This window comes from Leopardus geoffroyi, chromosome C3, assembly GCF_018350155.1.
Source record: "Leopardus geoffroyi isolate Oge1 chromosome C3, O.geoffroyi_Oge1_pat1.0, whole genome shotgun sequence".
In the NCBI taxonomy this organism is placed as follows: domain Eukaryota; kingdom Metazoa; phylum Chordata; class Mammalia; order Carnivora; family Felidae; genus Leopardus; species Leopardus geoffroyi.
In genome coordinates, this window is record NC_059338.1 from 41,965,040 (window position 1) to 41,985,344 (window position 20,305).

General features: G+C 39.4%; 1 protein-coding gene across 1 annotated transcript in view; it reads left to right on the forward strand.

The window, feature by feature from the left end:
• Positions 1-7,962: 7,962 nt before the first annotated feature.
• The window catches only part of XPR1 (xenotropic and polytropic retrovirus receptor 1), a 218,168-nt gene continuing 205,825 nt past the window's right edge, over positions 7,963-20,305 (forward strand). The window contains exon 1 of the mRNA XM_045452568.1: positions 7,963-8,231. Within this exon, the coding sequence (XP_045308524.1) occupies positions 8,163-8,231 (69 nt within the window). The 5' untranslated portion in view covers positions 7,963-8,162. The remainder of the gene's footprint in view (positions 8,232-20,305) is intronic.

A 20,305-nucleotide genomic window follows, 5' to 3' on the forward strand; every position in this document is an offset into this window, starting at 1 on the left:
TCCTGTCTCACTATTCAAACACATGTGTATTTTATGTCAAGTTTTACATAGAGAAAATTTAGATCCCCTTTCTTTCCTGTATAGTCAGTTTTCCTTTCTACACTGAATCATTTCCATCAGGATATATACATACTGTATTTCTCTGATCTTTAAAAAAAAAAAAAAAAACCCTCCATTATCCCATTCCAATTTACCTATCATCTTATTACTCCATTCCTATTTACAGAAATATTTCCTGAAATAATGACCATTTCTCACTGTATTGGCTTCCTTTCATCATAAACTCTTCTTCATCTTTGCAGATTCTTCCCCATCTTCTGAACCTTTAAGTACTGGAATACCCCAGGGATCTGTCTTCAAACCTCTTCTCTTTTCTATCTACACTCACTTCCTGGGCAATCCCATGGAATCTCATGGCTTTAAACATCATCTTTATTTTGTTGACTCACAAATTTGTATCTCCATCCAGTGCCTCTCTGATGATCTCCAAATTCTAAGTTGCCTATTGGACATCTGACAGGCATCTTCAACATCTTACACTCAAACTCAACTCTTGAGTTTCACCCTCCACCTCAAACTTGCTCCTTCTGTAACATTCCCCAATCCCGTTCTTGTAATTGCTCAGGGAAAAGACCTTGGAGTCATCCTCGATACCTCTCTTTTGCTCGCATCTCACATCTAATCCACTAGTAAATCCTGTTGATTCTATTTTCAAAATATAGCCAATTTCCAGATTTCCTGCTCCAAACTACCATCATTTCTCTCTTGGATTATTCCAATATTGTCTTTCCAGTGTTCCCATGTTGTGGGTTGGCTTGTGTCTCCCCATCTAATAATATCCCGCCAAAAGGCATGTTTAAATTCTAGCCCCCAGTACATATGAATGTGATCTTATTTGGAAGTTGGGTCTTTGCAGATGTGATCAAGTTATGATGAAGTCATACTCAATTAGGGTGGGCCCTAATCCAGTAAGACTGTTGTCCTTATAAGAAAACAGACACAAGGGAGGGAGAACAGCCCTGCGAAGATTCAGACACACAGGAAGAACATCATTTGATGATGGAGGCACAGATTGGAGTCAAGCAGCTGCAAGCCAAGAAGTGAAAAGGATTGCCAGCCACAATAGAAGCCAATAGAAAGGCATGGAACAGATCATCTGCTGGAGACTTTGAGAGAACATAAACCTGCTGAAACCTTGACTTTGGACTTCAAGTCTCCCAGGCTGTGAGAGAATAAATTTCTGTTGCTTTAAGCCACGTAGTTTGTGGTACTTCCTTATGAAAGGGTAAACAAAATGTAGTATATTTTGTTGGCCACTAATGAATGGCATAAATGATTATTGTTTACCACTAACAAATGGTGTATTTATGTCTAGCAAATGGTAGCAATGGAATATTACTCAGAATTAAAAGGAAATGCTGACATATACTACAACAAGGATAAAGTTGAAAACATTTTGCTAAGTGAAATAAACCGAACACAAAAGGACAAATATTTTATGGTTCCACATGTATGAGTTACCTAGAATAAACAAATTCATAAAGACAGAATGTAAAGTAGAGATTATCAAGGACTGTCGGGGAGGGAGGACTGTCGGGGAGGGAGGAATGGGTATAGAATTTCTAGCTGGGATGATGATAAAGCTCTGGAAATACATGGTGATGATGGTTGTACAACACTGTGAATGTACTTAATGCCACTGAATTGTACCCTTAAAATATGGTTAAAATAAAAATTTTTATGTTCTGTATATTTTACTATAGTTGTTAGAAATGCATAGAAAAAAAAGGTGGTTATTCCCACATGTGAAGGGAAAAGGAAATACCAAAACCCAACACAAACCAAACCAAACAAAAACCAAAACCAAAACCTAAAAAACATAAAATCTCCAAAGCTTCAATTCACTCAGAGCCCAAGTCTTTACTGTAGCCTACAAGACCCTAAGGGATTTGGCTCCCAACTATCTGTTTGACCTGATGCTCCTCCCTGAAACATTCCTTCATCACACTGGCATCCTTCTATTTCTCCAACACACAGAACATTCTAGTCTCAGGGCCTTTGCACTTGCTGATACCTCTCCTTTGAATCTTACTCCCCCACCCGACTTCCATCTTCAACCCCTATCTACGTAGCTCTCTCTTTCCCTTCCTTCAGATCTCGGATTAAAAATTACCTTATCAGTAAGTCCCTTCCTGACTACTCTATATAAAATCATACAACAGTCTTTCTATGCTTTACTCTGTTTTATTTTTCTCCCTAAATCTATCCTCATCTAACCTACTGCACACTGGTTAATTTGTTTATTGCCTATATCCTCCCACATGACAGCACATTCCATTAGGTGAAGGACTTTGTTTTATTCACTGCTCTATTTAGAACAGTGCCTCGAACAATGCCCAGTAAGTAGTAGCTGTTCAATAAATATTTTGCTGAATGAATGAATATTTTATTTATTTTTTATTTTTTTATTAAAAATTTTTTTTAATTATTTATTTTTGAGAGAGAGAGAGAGAGAATATGTGAGCAGGGGAGGGGCAGAGAGAGAAGGAGACACAGAATCTGAATCAGGTTCCAGGCTCTGAGCTGTCAGCACAGAGCCCAACGTGGGGCTCAAACCCAGAAACTGTGAGATCATGACCTGAGCTGAAGTCGGATGCTTAACCGACTGAGCCACCCAGGTGCCCCTATTTATTTTTTAAGTTTACTTATTTATTTATTTTGAGACAGAGAGAGAGAATGAATGGGGAAGGGGCAGAGAGAGAGGATCCCAAACAGTCTCTGCACTGTCAGTGCAGTGCCTGATGTGGGGCCCGAACTTACAAACCATGAGATCATGACCTGAGCTGAAACCAAGAGTCAAATGCTTAACTGACTGAACCACCCAGGCACCCCATGAATGAAAGAATATTTTAAATGCTCTTTTGTAACTTGTAAAATACCCTCCTTGCTCCTTAAAAAAATATTCATGGTGTATTTAACCAAAATTGTGTTAAAATAAAGTATTTCTAGAAATTACTGAATTGAGTCATTTGAAACTTCATTTGTAAATTCTTTATGTTAGTTTTTTGTTTGTTTGTTTGTTTGTTTGTTTTGGCTTTTGTTTTTGGTTTCTTGAGAGGGGTGTTTAGTGCTTTGGCACTCATGTTCTAAATAAATATTTTTGAGGTGTAGAAACTTTTGGGAAATGATGTGGACCCTTTCTTCAGAAAAATATTCAAAAAACACGCCAGGTTTTACTTGTGATTTTATGGGGGTCATGAACCATCTGAAGTCCATCTACTGAACCCACAGTAGGTCTATAAGTCTATCATATTTTAAAAGTGCAATGGGTCACATATAATTTAGGGTCTGGGTTGTACTAAGAACATGGCCTTTATTCCTGTGACACCTTTGTTCATTCAGCTTCAATGGGAGGTGTAGCTCAAGATTTGATCCCTCGTCAGGTCAGATCCTTACCTTTCAGCATGATCACCAGTCTCCTTTGCTCAAGCAACAGTTTGACTTTATATTTATCACACATAATTCTAAGTTTTAGAACAGTTACTTTGTGGTAAGTATAACTGTTCCCAAACTTAGAATTAGATGTGATAAATATAAAGTGTTCAGACTCAGCACTTATGAATTTCTAGATAAATTGCTGAGTGTACTATTAAGTTCTCACTCCAGGTTTTTCTATAACATGTACACAGAATAAATGCAACTTAAGATATATGAAAACAAAATGCTGTTCGCTGCTCAGACTTCTGCAGCCCTTCATGTCATCAAAGTCACTTTTTCTGAGGTTACCAGTGACTCTTTAATTGCTAAACCCAATTGGCCTAGAAGTCATTCTACTCAACTTCTCTGTAACATTGGACATTGTTGATCACTGCTGCCCTTATGAGACTTTCATCTTCTTTATGGCTTCTTTGATTATGGTGCTGCCCACTCTGGCCACACCCCAGCCTCCTGCTTTGTTTCATCTTCTTTATCAGACTAACATCAGGATACTCCCTTGGACCCCTTTCCATTTCAGCGTATGCTCCCTCCATAGGCAGATTTATCAGGACTTACTTTTCACTTAAATATGAATGGCTCCCCCTAGTCTTCAGCTCTTCTGTTTCTTTTCAGAGCCCTAGATCATATTGCCAATTGGAGTACTGCATGTCTCATAGACTCCTAACTATTTAACACAACCAGGAATCCCCCGAACGCGCCCACCACTTCCATTCCTTATCTCAGTTCATGGCAACATCATCCATTTACTCATTAGAGTTAGAATCCCATGTTATACCTCCTTCTGTCCATTACTATGACGGGCAACAATAGCATAATGTAGTGGTCAAGAACAAGGACTCTGGAGCTGGATTGCCAGGGTTCAAACCCAGCTCTACCATTTACTAGCTAGGTGATTTTGAGCAAGATTCTTTTTTTTTAATGCTTATTTATTTTGAAAGAGAGAGAGAGAGAATCCCAAGCAAGCCCCAACGTGGGGCTCGAACTCACGAACCATTGAGATCAAAACCTGAACCAAAGTCGAGAATTGGAGCCCAACTGACTGAGCTACCTGGACGCCCCTGAGCAAGATTCTTAAGTATTCTGTCTCAGTTTACTCATCTGTAAAATGAGTATAATGACAGTGGTTACCTCCTGGGGTCCTTGTGAGGACTAAATAACTTTGTATTTGTAAAGTATTTAAAATAGCATCTGGCACAGAGAAAGTGCTATATAGGTCCTTGTTAGTATATTGGTCTCTGATTTGTCCTCATTCTAGTCCACCCTTCATACTGCTGACAGAGGCTTTTTAGGGGCTGCTGATTATCGAATGGTCAACCAGTCATTGTGCTAAGCCCTTTATATGCAGATCTCATTTAATCCCCATAACCTGAGGTGTTATTATCCCCATTTGAGAGATGAAGAAATTGAGGCATTAGGAGCTAGTGTACTTTGCCTAAGGTCACGCCTATTAAAAATGCCAGAGTTGGGGTGCCTGGGTGTCTCAGTTAAGTGTCTGACTCTTGGTTTCAGCTCAGGTCATGATCTCATGGTTAGTGAGGGCTCTGCGCAGACAGCACGGGGCCTGCTTGGGATTCTCTCTCAAAATAAATAAATAAACATCAAAAAAATACCAGAGTTGGTATTTTGATTTAGGTCTATTTCCTGATCTAGTGTTCTAAACTAGGAATCTACTACTGCTTTCCTAAGCCACAGCTAGTCACTTAACTGCTTCAGTATCTTCAAAGACCCACATCATGCCTCTGTGGTCATCATGTATTCCTTCACAGTCTTGTTCGTTCCAACTTAATTTTATTTCCTGCACCTTCCTTCCATGAAAATTGCCCTTTCATTCCTCTTCTGCCTCTCTCTTCCTTGTTACCTCCCTTCTTTCTTTTCTTTGTTCCTCTAACATTTATGGAATACTTAAATGCCAGGTGCCGTGCTAAACTGGAGAAAACAAGAGAAATGAACAATTTGTCTTCAAGGAGCTCATAGTCTGACACAAATTACCATTGACTACACAGTGAGGGGATTGCTCCAGGGTGATGTGGGAGCCAGACTGTGGAAAGAAGGGAAGGGACCAGGGAGAGTTTCTCTGAAGAGTGGACATTTAGCTGCCTTAAAGGATATTCCAGTCAGACAACTTTTTGACCTTTTTTTAACAATCTTGACTTCTCTTTGCTTTCTGCCTTTGAGAACTTTGGAGTGTCTTTCTCTCTGTCATAGTTGTTTGAATATATTTCAAAGGCACCTTCTCTGGAATGTCATCCTTTCCTTCCCAGTCAGTTGCATGTTTGTTTCCTTGTACTTACCTCAAATTCAGCATGTATCCCACTAGAGTCTAGCTCTTGGTCTGTTTGCTTCTCTTTCTGACCAGACTGTGATGTCCTTGGAAAAAAAAAAAAAAAAGACAGCCTTACTAAATTTTTTTTGTTGTTGTTTTTCAGTGGACTCCATTCCCATTGTAAGACTTGAATTCATGACCCCAAGATCAAGAGTTGCATGCTCTATCAACTGCCAGCCAGGCACCCCTATTTTTGAACTGTCCTTCATTCCCAAAGTGGCATGACCAGCATATCATAGTACTCAGTATAGTTTTGTTAAATGAAGACTTATTTGCCTATTTACAAAAGAAAGTGTAAGCGAGGGGCCCTTCTGATTCAGAATAAAGTTACTCAGGCTATTGTTTACAGAATCTAGCACAGAGCTCTGCAGAAGTTACCTGTTCAATAAATATTAAGAATTTGATGTTTCTGGCGGTGAAACACCTGAAGCAATGCAGAATAAGGAAACATTAAATCTACTTCTGTAATAAATGAAGATTTTCATATCTAACTGAGTGCCGGAGCTCTGGATCAGGCATGAAAAATACTAACAATTGTTGGTTATAGAGCTAGTATTGAGGATTTCCATTCTTTCCTGGGTCAGGCCCTGGGTCCAGAATCTTATGCACAGTGAAGACAGCAAAGTATGGCACTGTTGAGAGCAGGATGCATGGTCAATGGGAGTTGCTGCCAAAAATGTAGCATTCTAGTTCATACCTGGCTAAGGGCCCAGCATTCTATTTTGTACTTGCTCCTGGTTCCATCTTGCTAGGTGCATCATGCAGCCATTTTCTTTCTGTGGTTCTGTCTCTTTACTGGGGTCATAGTCTTCTCTTTACCTATCTGTTTCTCCTAGGAATGTTAACCTCCAGTAGAGGGGGATTGTTATGGTGGGGAGAGGAGTATGATGTTGAGGTGGGAGGAGTCCTCACTCTTTTTTTTTTCCTTCTTAGCATGACTACCCTTTTACCAGTGGTTGAAACTTTTGTACCAGAGTTAGAAAGACTCATAGCCTATACCTATTTTCCATCATGTCTAATCTCTCTCCAGAGGAAATGATTGCAGAACGCCTACTGGCATGAGTCAAGAGGAAGGGAAAGGGGAAAGGAGAGAGAAACAAACAAACAAACAAACAACCCAACAGCAAAGATTGATATCTTGGAATACTGTCCTGGTCACAGTAGTCCCTGGTCTCTTTAGGTCTCATCAAAATCGTGAGAATTAAAGGACAGCAGAGTACATGTAAGGGGTTTAGAACAGTGTTTGGGATGCACACAGTGAGTGCTTCATTAATGCTAGCTGTTATTATCCAAGGCTTCTTCACTCAGGGAAGAACTTTGGTTTCTGTCCCAAATCAGATCCTCTAGGACAAGCACTCCCACACTCAAAAGGAGCTCCAAACTCTGTGAGCGTTTTATTCCCTATGCTTCCTTAGGACAGTTCAGGCTCCATGCTGATTCATTTCTGGTCTTCCTGGGGGTGGGGTTGCCACGGTACCCCTAGGGGATTCTCTTTCCTCCCAATATTGGTTTTCCTCTCAACCTCACTCAGAATCCCCAGGAAGTCACAGGTCCAGGTAGTACTCTTCTCTGGCTACATCCCTCCCCAGTACTGGTTTGGGTTCAGGTGTTGTTATTGACCTTTCTGGTAGCCCTGGGACTAGATAATTGCATTGCAATTCATAAGCAGCGTGCAATTTTTGGCACTGACGTCTGTAGTTAAATTCAACAAGCATTTATTGAGCACCTAGAGCATGTAAAATACAGTTCTTTTAAATACATTTGGTCCTTAACTATTTAGCCTGTTTTACTCACTCAATTTGGATTAATGTTGATCCATCCTTAAGAGTTTTATGAAGAACAAATATTAAAGTGAAAAACTGCACAATTCTTTGCAAATACAAACGTCTTGTGTGAATTATTTTTTCTACGTGTTAATATTAATTGCAATAACAAAACTACCGCTTTCCAGGCAGGCGGTAGAGAGCAGCTGTAAGGCCAACGGGAGTCAGACGGAAGAGGTCAGGGGAGGTGCCTCCAGCACGTCCGGCCCAGAAGGGAGGAGCCTCGAGGAATGTCCCCCCCCAAACCCCGCCCCCTATCCCTCCCTCTTCGTTGGTGCGGCGTAGGCGGTTACCATGGCGATGACGTCTAGAGGGCGGGACGGGGCGGGGCTATGGAGAGGAGGAGGAAGATGGCGGGAGGGCGGCTCTGAGGAGACCTCGGCGGCGGCGGAGGAGGAGAGAAGCGCAGCGCCGTGCCGCGCCGGGGCCCATGTGGGGAGGAGTCGGAGTCGCTGTTGCCGCCGCCGCCGCCGCCAGTAACTGCTGGACCGGAGTGGGAGTGAGGGGGAAACGGCAGGATGAAGTTCGCCGAGCACCTCTCCGCGCACATCACTCCCGAGTGGAGGAAGCAGTACATCCAGTATGAGGTACCGGCAGCAGCTGGGGTGTGGGAGGACTCGGAGGGGCCACCATCTCGCCAGTGCAGACCTCCGCTGCCGCCTTCCGCTCCTGCTGCCTCCCCGCGCCTGGGCGGACTTTGACCTGGTGCCGCGGGGAGCCACTGCGGCATCCCCGCCACGGCTGCCCCGCTCTGGGCCCCGCTGACCTTCCCCTCCCCCGCAGCCCCGCTGCCGCCGGGGTAACGGATATGCAGGCGGCGGGCCGGGAGCGAGGGCACAGCTCCGCCGGGGCTGGGGAATAGTGGTGGGAGGGCGAGCCGCAGGTGGGGGAGTAGTGGTGGGAGGGCAGCCCGGGGTCGCGGCGGTTCCGCGCTAATCCCCTCCTCCCCACTCACTCTGACCTCTCGTCCCCACCCTGGGCGAGCGCCCCCTCGCCAAGGTTAGGTTTTGTTTCTCTCTGCTCACCTCTCACCAAGGAATCCTCTTCCGAGATAAGCCCCGTTAGCGATTTTCTTCATTCCACGGAGCCCTTCCGCTTTTCCCCACTTGCCCACTGTTGACAAAGGCTTTGTAACAGGGTTGAAATTTGATTTAAACGTATATCACATATGCAGTGGTTACTGTATGCAAACGTATTGTAATCATCTATTCTGTTTTGATAATAAGACGGTGACGGTCTTTTTACTGATTGCATGAAGTATACAAAGTAATCACATCTCTGGTTTTGACTGTCCTGTTGTTTTGGAATGGAGTGAAGGAGGAAGAGGAAGGAGGGAAGAGAAGAGAATAATTAAATTTTTCAGGTTTTCTTTTCTAAAATTTTGTTAGCCAGGGAGAAAAGTACTGTATTGTAAACAATGTACTTTTAAAACATACCTGTGTATTGTAGATATCATGGCCCCCTTCCCCCCTAATTGCTGTGATAACAGCTTGGAGGGTATTCAATAGGTACTGATGAGGAACCTTACATTAATATAGGAACGAGTAAGGATAATGAACCCATGTATATTTTCAGAAGGCAAGATACCTAAAGAGCTTTTAAGCACTGCAATAGGTTATTCTCAGTAACTGGCAATTCAGCTCCTGGATAGAGAAAGAAAGACTTATCTGTAACCTCCAGGAATTCATATCTATGTATGTGCGGGAACAAAGAGTATAAAATCAATACGAACTCAAATATGTTAGCTACATTTTATGAATTAAAATGTTTTAGTTGTCTAATGTCTATTTAAGTTCAGTGATAGGATGTTTAGGCAATAGCACAAGTTTATTTTTCATAAAGCAGTTGTAATAATTGGGGAAGACAGGGAAAGAGGTGTAAGTAAACAGAACCTTGAAGATTGTAAAATGAATTCACCTTGTAACATACAGTATTTGATTATTGCCAGAAATGAAACACCCAGAATTATTAATGCTTTCTTTCACTTAATTTTCTTTAGTGTTTTGTGGCTGCATTTTGTAAGAATAAAATAAGGGACTAGCTTTTCAGCCTGTGGAGTTTTTGATTTATTGTTTCCAATAACACTCGGTCAGTTTTAAAACCTTGGCTAGAGTCCAGATGATGGTTTTTATTGAAAGGAGGGCATTGGTCTTTCATCTTGTAGTAGTAATTTTCAGCACCACTGCCAGTTCTTCACAGAGGCATAGGAAAAGCATGCTGAAGCAACATCTTATACTTGTTATATAGTATGTATGGAATGCTTGATTTGGGCAAAAGTAATAGTGGCTAGTTGTATGCTGTGATTAATTTTAAGTATTACAGCACTTTCATAGAATTGTATTAATTTGGAGTAGCTGAGGCTGGAAGGGGAAACATAAGATTTAGTTTGAAAATGCAATTACCTCTTGATTTGTAATGTCAGCTTTGTGGCTGGAGTGACCACAGTAATTCTGGGACTCCTCATTCATACACTCCCTTTGGACACTAGCCCCAATTGGGTTACTCTAGGTTGGTTACAGAGGGACAGAATTCCTGAGCACATGTGTGACTGCATTATCTTTCCTGGGGCAATTTAAGGTGTTAAAAAAAATTTCATTTATTGTGGCTAATTGAAATTTTATTCTGCAGAGTCCCTACTACCTAACTCCTGTCCCAGATGAACTCATTGTTTGGTAGGCACAATTAAATAAGGGGCACTTTTCTTTGTGAATTGGAGCCATTAAAAAGATTTCTTTATAAGGTTGGGATTTGTGTTGCTATATTGTTTCTCAAGAGCTGGTGCTGTTCCTTTGAAAATATTTAAAGAGGCATAAATAAGAGTTTTCAGAGTCTGGGCATTTTGGCAACTTAAAAACTTTGGGGAAAAATGACATCCTAAAAGATGTTAGCTGTTGCTGGAGAAAAGAATCTTCTTATAATGCAGTAACACGTAGTTTCTGATATATGAAGATTATGCTCATGAAACACTGTTCATGCAATAGACACTTGAATTTGTTTTTCAAGCACTAGTGGTGAAATTCTAGGGTATTACCCCTGATGTCTAGACTAGGGTGCTTTCTAGTGCTGTGGACCATGATGAACTGTTGAGCTTCTTTGGTTTTTATGTCATTTCACTACATTAAATTTTATTTGAGATAAGCAGAGCATTAGATAGAAACTGAAAATTTTGTTTTACATTTATAATTATGTGTATTATTGTGTATACATGGCCACACAATAAATGCTAGTTATTGTGTATGTTAGCCATGAGACCCTGGGGACAATCTTTTTATCTTTCCAGGGCTCTTTCCTTTTCCATAAGATAAGAGTATATAGGGCCAGAGAGCTTTTCAAGGTCCATTGTGATTCATAGGTTTTTGTTTGTTTAAGAGAGACAGTGTGCCAGTGGGGAGGGGGGCAGAGGAAGAGGGACAGGGAGAGAGAGAGAAAATCTTAAGCTTAGAAAATCTCCATTCTTAGCATGGAGCCTGGTGCTGGATCATGACCTGAGCCAAAATCAAGAATGGGACCCTCAACTGACTGAGCCACTCAGGCACCCTGTTCATAGGTTTTTTTTTGTTTTGTTTTGTTTTGTTTTAAGTTTATTTATTTTGAGAGAGAGAGGGTGCATGTGCATGAGAGAGAGAGAGAGAGGATCGCAGGCAGGCTCCCTGCTGCCAGCGCAGAGCCTAGTGTGGGGCTCGAACTCACAACCGTGAGATCATGACCTGAGTCAAGATCAAGAGTCAGACGCTTAATCAACTGAGCCACTCAGGCGCCCCCATAGTTTTTGATTTAACTTTTAATGGTTTTTGCTTTTTGGAATGTTAAAATTGTTATTAGTGTTATTACTCATAAATAACCTAAAAATTATTAGAATTTCTAATTCAGAAATAAATTGTGGAGTTCATAAACTCAATCTTCGTAGGCAGAATAATAAAGCATAAAAGAGAGCAATAAGAAGAAACCATATAAAGAAAATCTGTTTGATCCACTTGTGAATAGCTTTTACAGAGAATAAACACAAATGAGCAGAGACCATCCCTGTTTCCAGTAATCTATTTGAGTGTAAATCTTGGCATAGAAAATAGAACATCAATAAATCTTTATAAGAGCACTTTAAAAAAAATTTAGAATCAGTGATTGCAATTTTAGAGCTCTGTAATTGATTAATCAAAATTAACAGACCAGTTTCAACCACATAGACTAGTATGACCATGTTAATATTTTACAGAATATTAGCAAAAGAAGCAAATATATTTGGTGCCTTCGGCTGCTGACTTGTGTTTTCATCCCTAGGGTCCTGTGCTGCTTTGGTTTCTCAGGAATGGTTTTTTCAGTGTATACTGGAGTTGAATAGGTTCCTAAAATAATGAGGTATCTAAATTTCAGGATTTTAGAGTTTCAGGGGAATTTGAACACTACCTACTTCCTCTTTTTTTCAGACAAAGAAACAAAGGTCCAGAGAGGTTAAGTCATCTGTCTAGGATCACATATAGATAGCTAGCCTCTTGAGCATAGATGTGTAAGCATTGGGAGTCAGGTCACCCTAGATGTGTGACCCTGATGAAATTACTTCCTCTTTCTGGGCTTTAGGTTCTTTGTAAGGTGAGAGAACTGGTCTTAATGGTTTCTAAACTTGCAGGGCTATATTTTCTGAGGACCCATCTAGCTTTAAATTTCTATTTTTTTTAATGGCTTAATTATATTTGATATATGAAGAAGATAGAACTTAAATTTAGGACTATTATTAAATTAAAGTTCTTTCAGAAAATTTTGATGAGATTTTAATTTGGGAGTGGAAAACTGACCCACTGAAACTTTTATTTAACTTAAATAAATAAAAGGGATAGTCATTGATTAATTTTTTTGCAGGATTTGGAAAAGGAAAGATTCTGCATAAACTGTACATCCCTATCTTCAATTGTAAGAAAACATTGCCCTGACATTATTGTGATTTTCATTTATAGAACTATCCCATGAGAACACTTGTGTTGCAGGCTTCAATTTCCCAAAGGTATTATGTTGATTAGTTAGGGTTAACTTGTCTTGCTAGAACTTGTTTGAAATTTCCAGTTTGGCCACCCGATGGGGCACAAACCACTTTTTCTTTCGGGCACTTCTGCAAATGAAAGTACGGTATAGCGTATTTAAGATAACACTTGTAAATGATTGTGTCCATAAGATGCCTGGCATTTACCAATGTTTCTTAAATGAGTGAATGAATGTTGTATAAGAGAGGAACCTATTACTATTCTTTATTATATTTGTATAATAAAGTGTGTTAGGATGAGTATCCTGGAAAGATTATACTTGTCCATCCATCCCTCAAGGTTGGTTTTGGATCAGCTTTTGGATGAAGGCCCAGATCATAAGAACCTAAGAATCTTATTTGACCTGGGGTGACCATGGAAAGTTAGTCCTGGCTTCAAATCCAGTCCTAATCTGGAAAGCATTTGAGAGACTGATTGAGTTGTGCTGGCTAGGGGTTTTAAGTATATTCGTGCCATGGCCCCCAAAGGAGAGTACCCAAAACTCCCATTGAGTAAGAGAAGATAATATTAGAACTGTTAGTTATATTCATTTTTATGCATAAGACAAAATTTTACTAATATTTAATAAATGGGTGAGTTTGATGGCCTTGTTAGGAGGTGTTCTGAGAAAAAGAGAAGGATTGCTAATAGGTTTCTTACTTGTGTGTTCACTTTAAGCAAATAGCAGTTATTCTAGCTTATGGTTGTGTAGAATTTACAGATGTTACCTAGTTTCGACTAAACTAACTCTTATGAAACGGATAGGACTTAAAAAGACTCCTGTAGGGGTGCCTGGGTAGCTCAGTTGGTTAAGCCTCTGACTCTTGATTTTGGCTCAGATCGTGATCTCATGGTTCATGAGTTTAAGCTCCGCATCTGGCTCTGTGCTGAGAGCCTGGAGCCTGCTTGGGATCCTGTTTCTTCCTCTTCTTTCTGCCCCTACCTTACTTGCACTCTCTCTCTCTCTCTCTCTCTCTCTCTCTCAAAGTTAATAAATAAACTTGAAAAAAAAAAAAAGACTTCTGTAAAGAACCTCAACAGTAATACCACTAAAGCAAGCACATGGAACAAAAAAGTGGCAGAGCTGACAATTCTACTTCTAATACTAGCTTTTGGTAAGCCAAATTACAGACAAAAACAATCATACTTCTAATAGATCTGACAAGAAGTTTGCCCCCCCCAATTCAACATAATTAGGATAATTCTTTGAAATAAGATTTTTTTCAAAACTTTATTTAGAGAGAGAGAGAGCGCAGGAAGGACAGAGAGAGAGGGAGAGAAAGAGAATCCCAAGCAGGCTCCACACTATCAGTCCAGGGCCTGACTCAGGGCTCAATCTCACAAACTCTGAGATCATGACCTGAGCTGAAACCAAGAGTCCAACACTTGATCGGCTGAGCCACACAGGCACACCTGAAGTAAGTTTACTGTCTTCCATAGTGAACTTCACCATAAACATATATTATGTGTTAAGAATATTGAGCCTTTGTGGTTTGTTTTTCAATTTATAACCATTATAATTAAGTTTCATAATCAACTAATTCCTGAAGTTTAAGCTAGACCTTTGAAATACTATATCACAAAATGTTAAGCTTAGATTTTTAAAAATAATGAAGCTTTTCAGGTATGTTTTCTAAAAGTATTGCTATTGATAATCTCTTAGGTTGAAAATATTTTCGTACTATTTATGAATGAAAGATAAAAATTGTTTATCATTGTCTCATCTTTTAGAAACTATTTAGGGGCACCTGGGTGGCTCGGTGGATTGATTGAGTGTCTGCCTTCGGCTCAGGTCATGATCTTGCCATTCCCGAGATTGAGCCCTGTGTCAGGCTCTTTGCTGACAGCTCAGAGCCTGGAGTCTGTTTCAGATTCTGTGTCTCCCTCTCTCTCTGCCCCTCCCTTGCTCACACTCTGTCTCTCTTTCTCTCAAAAATAAATGAATATTTAAAAAAAAATTTTTTTAAAGAAACTATTTAAAAAATTCTGTTTTATTATGTAAACAGTTATAGAAGGATATAATTTATCAATAAATATACATATACTGGAGGAGGTACATAGTAAGCTATTGTTTTTGTTTTTGATAGTGATATGATATTTAAAAAAGGTTTGGAAGACTTTGTTCAAGTTGTGCAGCTTAACCAAAGCTGGTTTGCGGATTGCCTGGTATTGAACTAGTCTTTGCAATTGAGAGCAGTGTCAAAATTCACTAGGGTTCTTACCCAGTTGTATTTGCCTTTTCACGTATTCCTTTTACCTAGTAAATGCTGAAAGAAGCCAAGTAGACAAAGCTCATGAACAAATGCCTTAACTTATCCATTCATTCCAACAGCTGTTTATAGGGGTTCTACTATTTGCTGTAGGCTGATAGATTTGTCCTGAAACTCAAGCTCTTTCATTATCTTAAAAATAGAAAAGATGGGGTGCCTGTGTGGCTCTGTTGTTAAACATCTCCCTCTTGATTTTGGCTTAGGTCACAATCTGACAGTTCATGAGATCGAGCTCCAAGTTAGGCTCTGTGCTGGCAGTGTGGAGCCTGCTTGGGTTTCTCTTTCTGCCTCTCTCTCTGCACCTCCCCCCCTCCCCCAGTAGATAAATATTAAAAAAAAAAAAAAAAGAAAAAACAATAGTATTTTTGGTTTTTGTTTCATTTTTAAATGTTTATTTTTTTTTGAGAGAGGGCACGCGCTCATGTGAGCAAATGGGGGGGGGGGTGGATACAGAGAGAGAGGGAGACACAGACTCTGAAGTAGGCTCTAGTCTCTGTGCTGTCATGACAGCACAGAGCCTGATGTGGGGCTTGAACTCAGGGACCATGTGATTATGACCTAGATAAAGTCAGATGCTTAACTGAACCACCCAGGCACCTCTGGTTTTGGCTTTGTATTTCAGTCAGCGCAGTGTTTCAGAATTAAAAATGGTATAGAAAGGAAAGATTGCAGATTGAGGACTTGGAACATTGTTATAAATTTGGGTCACTTGTAAATGACTAAGAGACTTTCTCCTTAGCTTTTTGAACTTTAGAACTTTTTTTGTTCAAATACCTTTCCATCTAATTTGTTTCTAGGAACAGATTTAGTTACCCATTCCCATCATCATGCAGGTATGGTGTCTATAGGGGCTGATCAGAAAATTCTTAAAACGTTGTTCATTTATTAGAGGTCAGGGGAAAGTATAATTAACCTGCTGTAAGCATAACTTACAACTTCATAGTCTGTAACAAGAGGACAATATGTTAATTAAGCAAATATAGTCTCTTATTCATTGAGGGTGACCTGCAGTATTTACAAAGACTGAGGACTAGGAATGTGGAGACATAAGTCCTTAGACATAGTTCTGTCTGTTCATAAATGATGAGAGAACAAGAGATTGTTTTGAAAATTGAAGGGCTGTAATGTAATCATTCAGTAAAGTGGGATGTTTTTAGATTATTGTGTGACTTAGGCTAAATTGGTCAAGTTGTAATTCACAGAGTAATGCATGTGCTTTGTAGGCTTTTTCTGTACCTTAGAGCAGTGGTTCTTAAACTTTTTGGTCTTGGAACCATTTGAAACTCCTAAAAATTATTGAGGATTCTAGTGTCTACTGATACATGTTGTATTACAAATTAAAACTGAGAAATGCTTAAAACACAGGAGTGTAACAAGCACACCTTCTACTAGAGACATGTTATCACACTTCATGCAGCCTCTGGAAAACTCCACTGTTTACTTGTGAAAGAATGAGAATGAAAAAAACAAGTGAAGTTTTGTAGTGTTATTAAAAAAAGAATTTGGATCTTTTGAGCTCCCTGAAAGGGCTCCTTCCTTCCTTCCTTCTTTCCTTCCTTCCTTCCTTCCTTCCTTCCTTCCTTCCTTCCTTCCTTCCTTTATTTCTTTCTCTCTCTCTTTCTCTCTCTTTCTTCCTCATTTTCTTTCTCTTTGCTTTTTTCTTTTCTTTTTTTCTTTTTAGAGAGAGAGAATGCATGTGTGCAACCATACGAGCAGGGGAAGGGTGTGGGAGAGGGAGAGAGAGAATCTGAAGCAGGCTCCACGCCCAGTGCAGAGCTGATCTTACCAGTGTGAGATCATGACCTGAGCTGAAATCAAAAGTTGGACGCTTAACTGATGGAGCCACCCAGGCACCCCCCCCCTTTTTTTTTTTTAATTTTTTCTGAGTTTATTTACTTAAGCAATCTCTACACCTAATAATGGGGCTCAAGCTCATGACCCCAAGGCAAGAGTTGCATGGTCTTCTGAATGAGCCAGCCAGGCACCCCTCCCTGAAAGGGTTTCTGAGAGTTACTGCCTTAGAACACAGGACTCCTTTCAGAAGGCTCAAAGATGGCCTGAGAAAAAGTTCTCCAGTTTTAGGAAGCACGTAGGGGAATAGGGAATCTCTTGGATGAGAATTCTCAGGTATTTCCCCCACTGCAAAGGATGTAAGGGGGGAAAAAGTTGGCTTCTTGGGGATTCCCAATTCTGTTCTCTTTTCTTTGAATTGAATTAGTTGATATGTGGTCTGCTTGTCATTAAGGAGAATGGAATTGACATTTATCGAGCAGTTAGGAACCCAGTGTCAGCTGCTTTACATAGAATAATCTCATTTAATCTTCACAATTTTGCAAGGTAGATGATTTATTATTTTTATTTTAGATTAATCATTTGTTCATGGCTACATACCTAGCAAGTAGCAGACCAAGTAGGATTTGAAATTGAATCTGTCATACATTAGAACTCTTGCTTTTTAAAAAAATTTTATTTGAGAGAGAGAGAGAGAGAGAGGGAGAGGGGCTAAGGGAGAGAGAGAGAGAAAATTTTAAGCGTGGTGGAGCCTGACACAGGGCCTGATCCCATGACCCTTGGATCACGTCCTGAGCTGAAATCAAGAGTGGGACACTCAACTGACTGAGCCACTCAGGCCCTCCTAGAGGTCTTGCTTTTATACAGGAATTGTAAGTAACAACAGATGTTATTTTTTGAGTGCTTACTGTATTAGGCACTATGTTAAGTACTTTATAAACATTTTCTCTTTATTAGCAAGCCGTTAAGGTAGGTTGTCAGCTCTGTTTATAGATTGGGGAAATTGAGTCTTAGAGCCATTGAGTAATTGATTATGTTGATACTGCTAATTGTGGATAACCTTCTTTTAATTCTTATTACTACCTTTGGAAAAATAAATAAGTTCCTTTATTTATACATATATAGAGTTTGATGTGGTCTGACCTATTCTTGAGCATCTGCTAAAGTAATGGCTGGTCTATTTTCAGTCCTAGGTCTCAGTCTGCACGTTTTGGAGGTAGTAGAGTGTGGTCTGGAGGCCAGAGTTAATTTATATTTTCCTCAAGATTATCAGGGTAACTATTATTAGATAGGCAGCTGGTAAATAGAGGACCTTATGAAGATGAGGCCATAAGAAAAAGATAAGATATTAGTAATAAGAGTAAAAAGAGGAAGATAAAGTGGGCATAGCTGTTGTATGCTGCAGTTGTGGCATTTGGCTTCTAGATGATAGATCATGGAATGTTAATTATCCCCGTAAGGAATTTCTGAGATTATTTAGCCCAATTCCCTTTTTTACTTAATGGGAAATGAGGTTTAGAGAGGTTAAGTGATTCAGGGTTACATGACTTGGTTAGTGGCTGAGTTAACACAATTACCCTGATTCACTTTATTGCTTATTATTTTGCCTTGTATGCTAGTATGTTCAAAATGCGTAGAGAACAAACTCTAAACCATACTGCCTAGCTCATATTCCAGCTCCACAGTTTACTAGATGAGAGACCTCAGGCAAGTCACTTAACCACTCTGTGCTTCAGTTTCCTCATCTGTAAAATAGGGATAATAATAGTAGTTCTAGGTCTTTGGGAGGATTAAAGGAGTTAAAATATAGAAAGTGCTTAGAACAATGCCTGGCACATAGTAAGAGCTATATATTTGTTATAAAAATTATTTCTCCTGTAGAGAGCTCAGTGGTATTAATGTTGTATAAACTGAGCCTTAAAATTTGTCACTCTGGCCTTGCCGAATTCAAGTTTTCTTGGAAAATGGCTTTGTTGATTTTAGCCATTACTCCTGTTTTCTGTGATATTTATATCAATAATTAATGAATGAATTAATGTTAAATATTAATATTTATATTAAAAATGGTCCTTAACCTTTTTATATATAGTAATAAAACCACCTAAGAACAATTATGTGGTTTTGAAATAAATTCCCTGTTCACTTGTAAATTAGACATTATTTAAGTTATAGACTATTTTTTTTTTTTTTTTTTTTTTTTTTTTTTTTTTTTTTTAGTTGAGGTGAAATTCACATGTGTATTCTTAAGTATAACCAAATAGCTTGAGTGAATTGTTGGGAGTTTTTAGTGGATATCTACTTTTAGTTCTTTTCAGTTTTTTAATGAAAATTTAATTTCTAATACTAGAATTGGTTTTAGAGTTGAGAAAGACCTTCTCAACCTCTCTGTTTTATAGATGAATAAATTGAGGTAGAGAGGCCAAGATTATGTGGTCAGAGTCTTGAAACTAGCTGATAGGAGAGCCTGGGATAAGAATATTGGCTTCCTGCTCACCAATGTACATTGCTGAGGCGTACCACTGCTGTATAAACATTTAATTTTTTTTTTAATTTTTGAGAGAGAGCATGAGCAGGGGAGGGGCAGAGGGAAAGGGAGAGAGAATCTCAAGCAGGCTCCACATGGGGGGTAATCTAGGCAGACAGAATAATGCTAGGCAAAGGCATAAATAGGTGGAAGTATCTAAGCATATTAATGAAATCTGGTTTAGTGGATATGTTGGAGAACTAATGGAGTGAGGTTGGAAGGGTGGACTGGGAGGGATCAAGGGGTGAAGGGATGAGTACCTTGCTGAGTTTAAACACTTCCTGGGTGTGAAACATCAAGGATTTTAAAGAAGAGGTTAGTGGAGAGGGATCAGTGCAAAGTGAAATGTATAATTTAGATCTTGGAAGATGTGTTGGAGAGAATAAGACCAAAGACAGGAAAACCAAACAGTATAGCTGAAAATATTGAGGGCTTGAATAGTAGTTTAATTAATCAATTTTAGTGTGTATTTTTCCCATATTTTAATACCAAAATCAGGATATGTCTTATAATTAATGTTGTGTTATAGGTTAATTTGCAGATACATTTTTCATTTTTATAAGCACATAAAATAATGGTGTATATTACTATTAATTACTATTAATTACTATTAATTACTATTAATGGTGTATATTACATCTTAGATTTGATAAAATTTGATAGTAATGATATATAATTTTACTTAATGCTTACTGTGTATATGTCAGGCAGAGTAATAGATACCTGTCAACATCAAGCATCTGGCAGTGTCTACCATGTATAGCAACTTTTAAATTTTTTTAATTTTTGTTTTTAAGGGAGTGAGTAAGTGAGCATGGGAGGGGCAGAGAGAGGGAGAGAGAGAATTCTAAGTGGGCTCTGTGCATGAAGCTTGATCTCATGACCCTAAGATCATGACCTGAGCTGAAATCAAGAGTCAGATGCCTAACTGAATGAGCCACCCAGGCGCCCCTAGCAACTTCTTTTTTAAATAACTGAAAGTGACCAAAAGGCCATGGGATCTACCTGGGATGTCATTAAAGGTTGAGAAAGAAATTTATAAGAGCATGGTTGAAGAATGAATG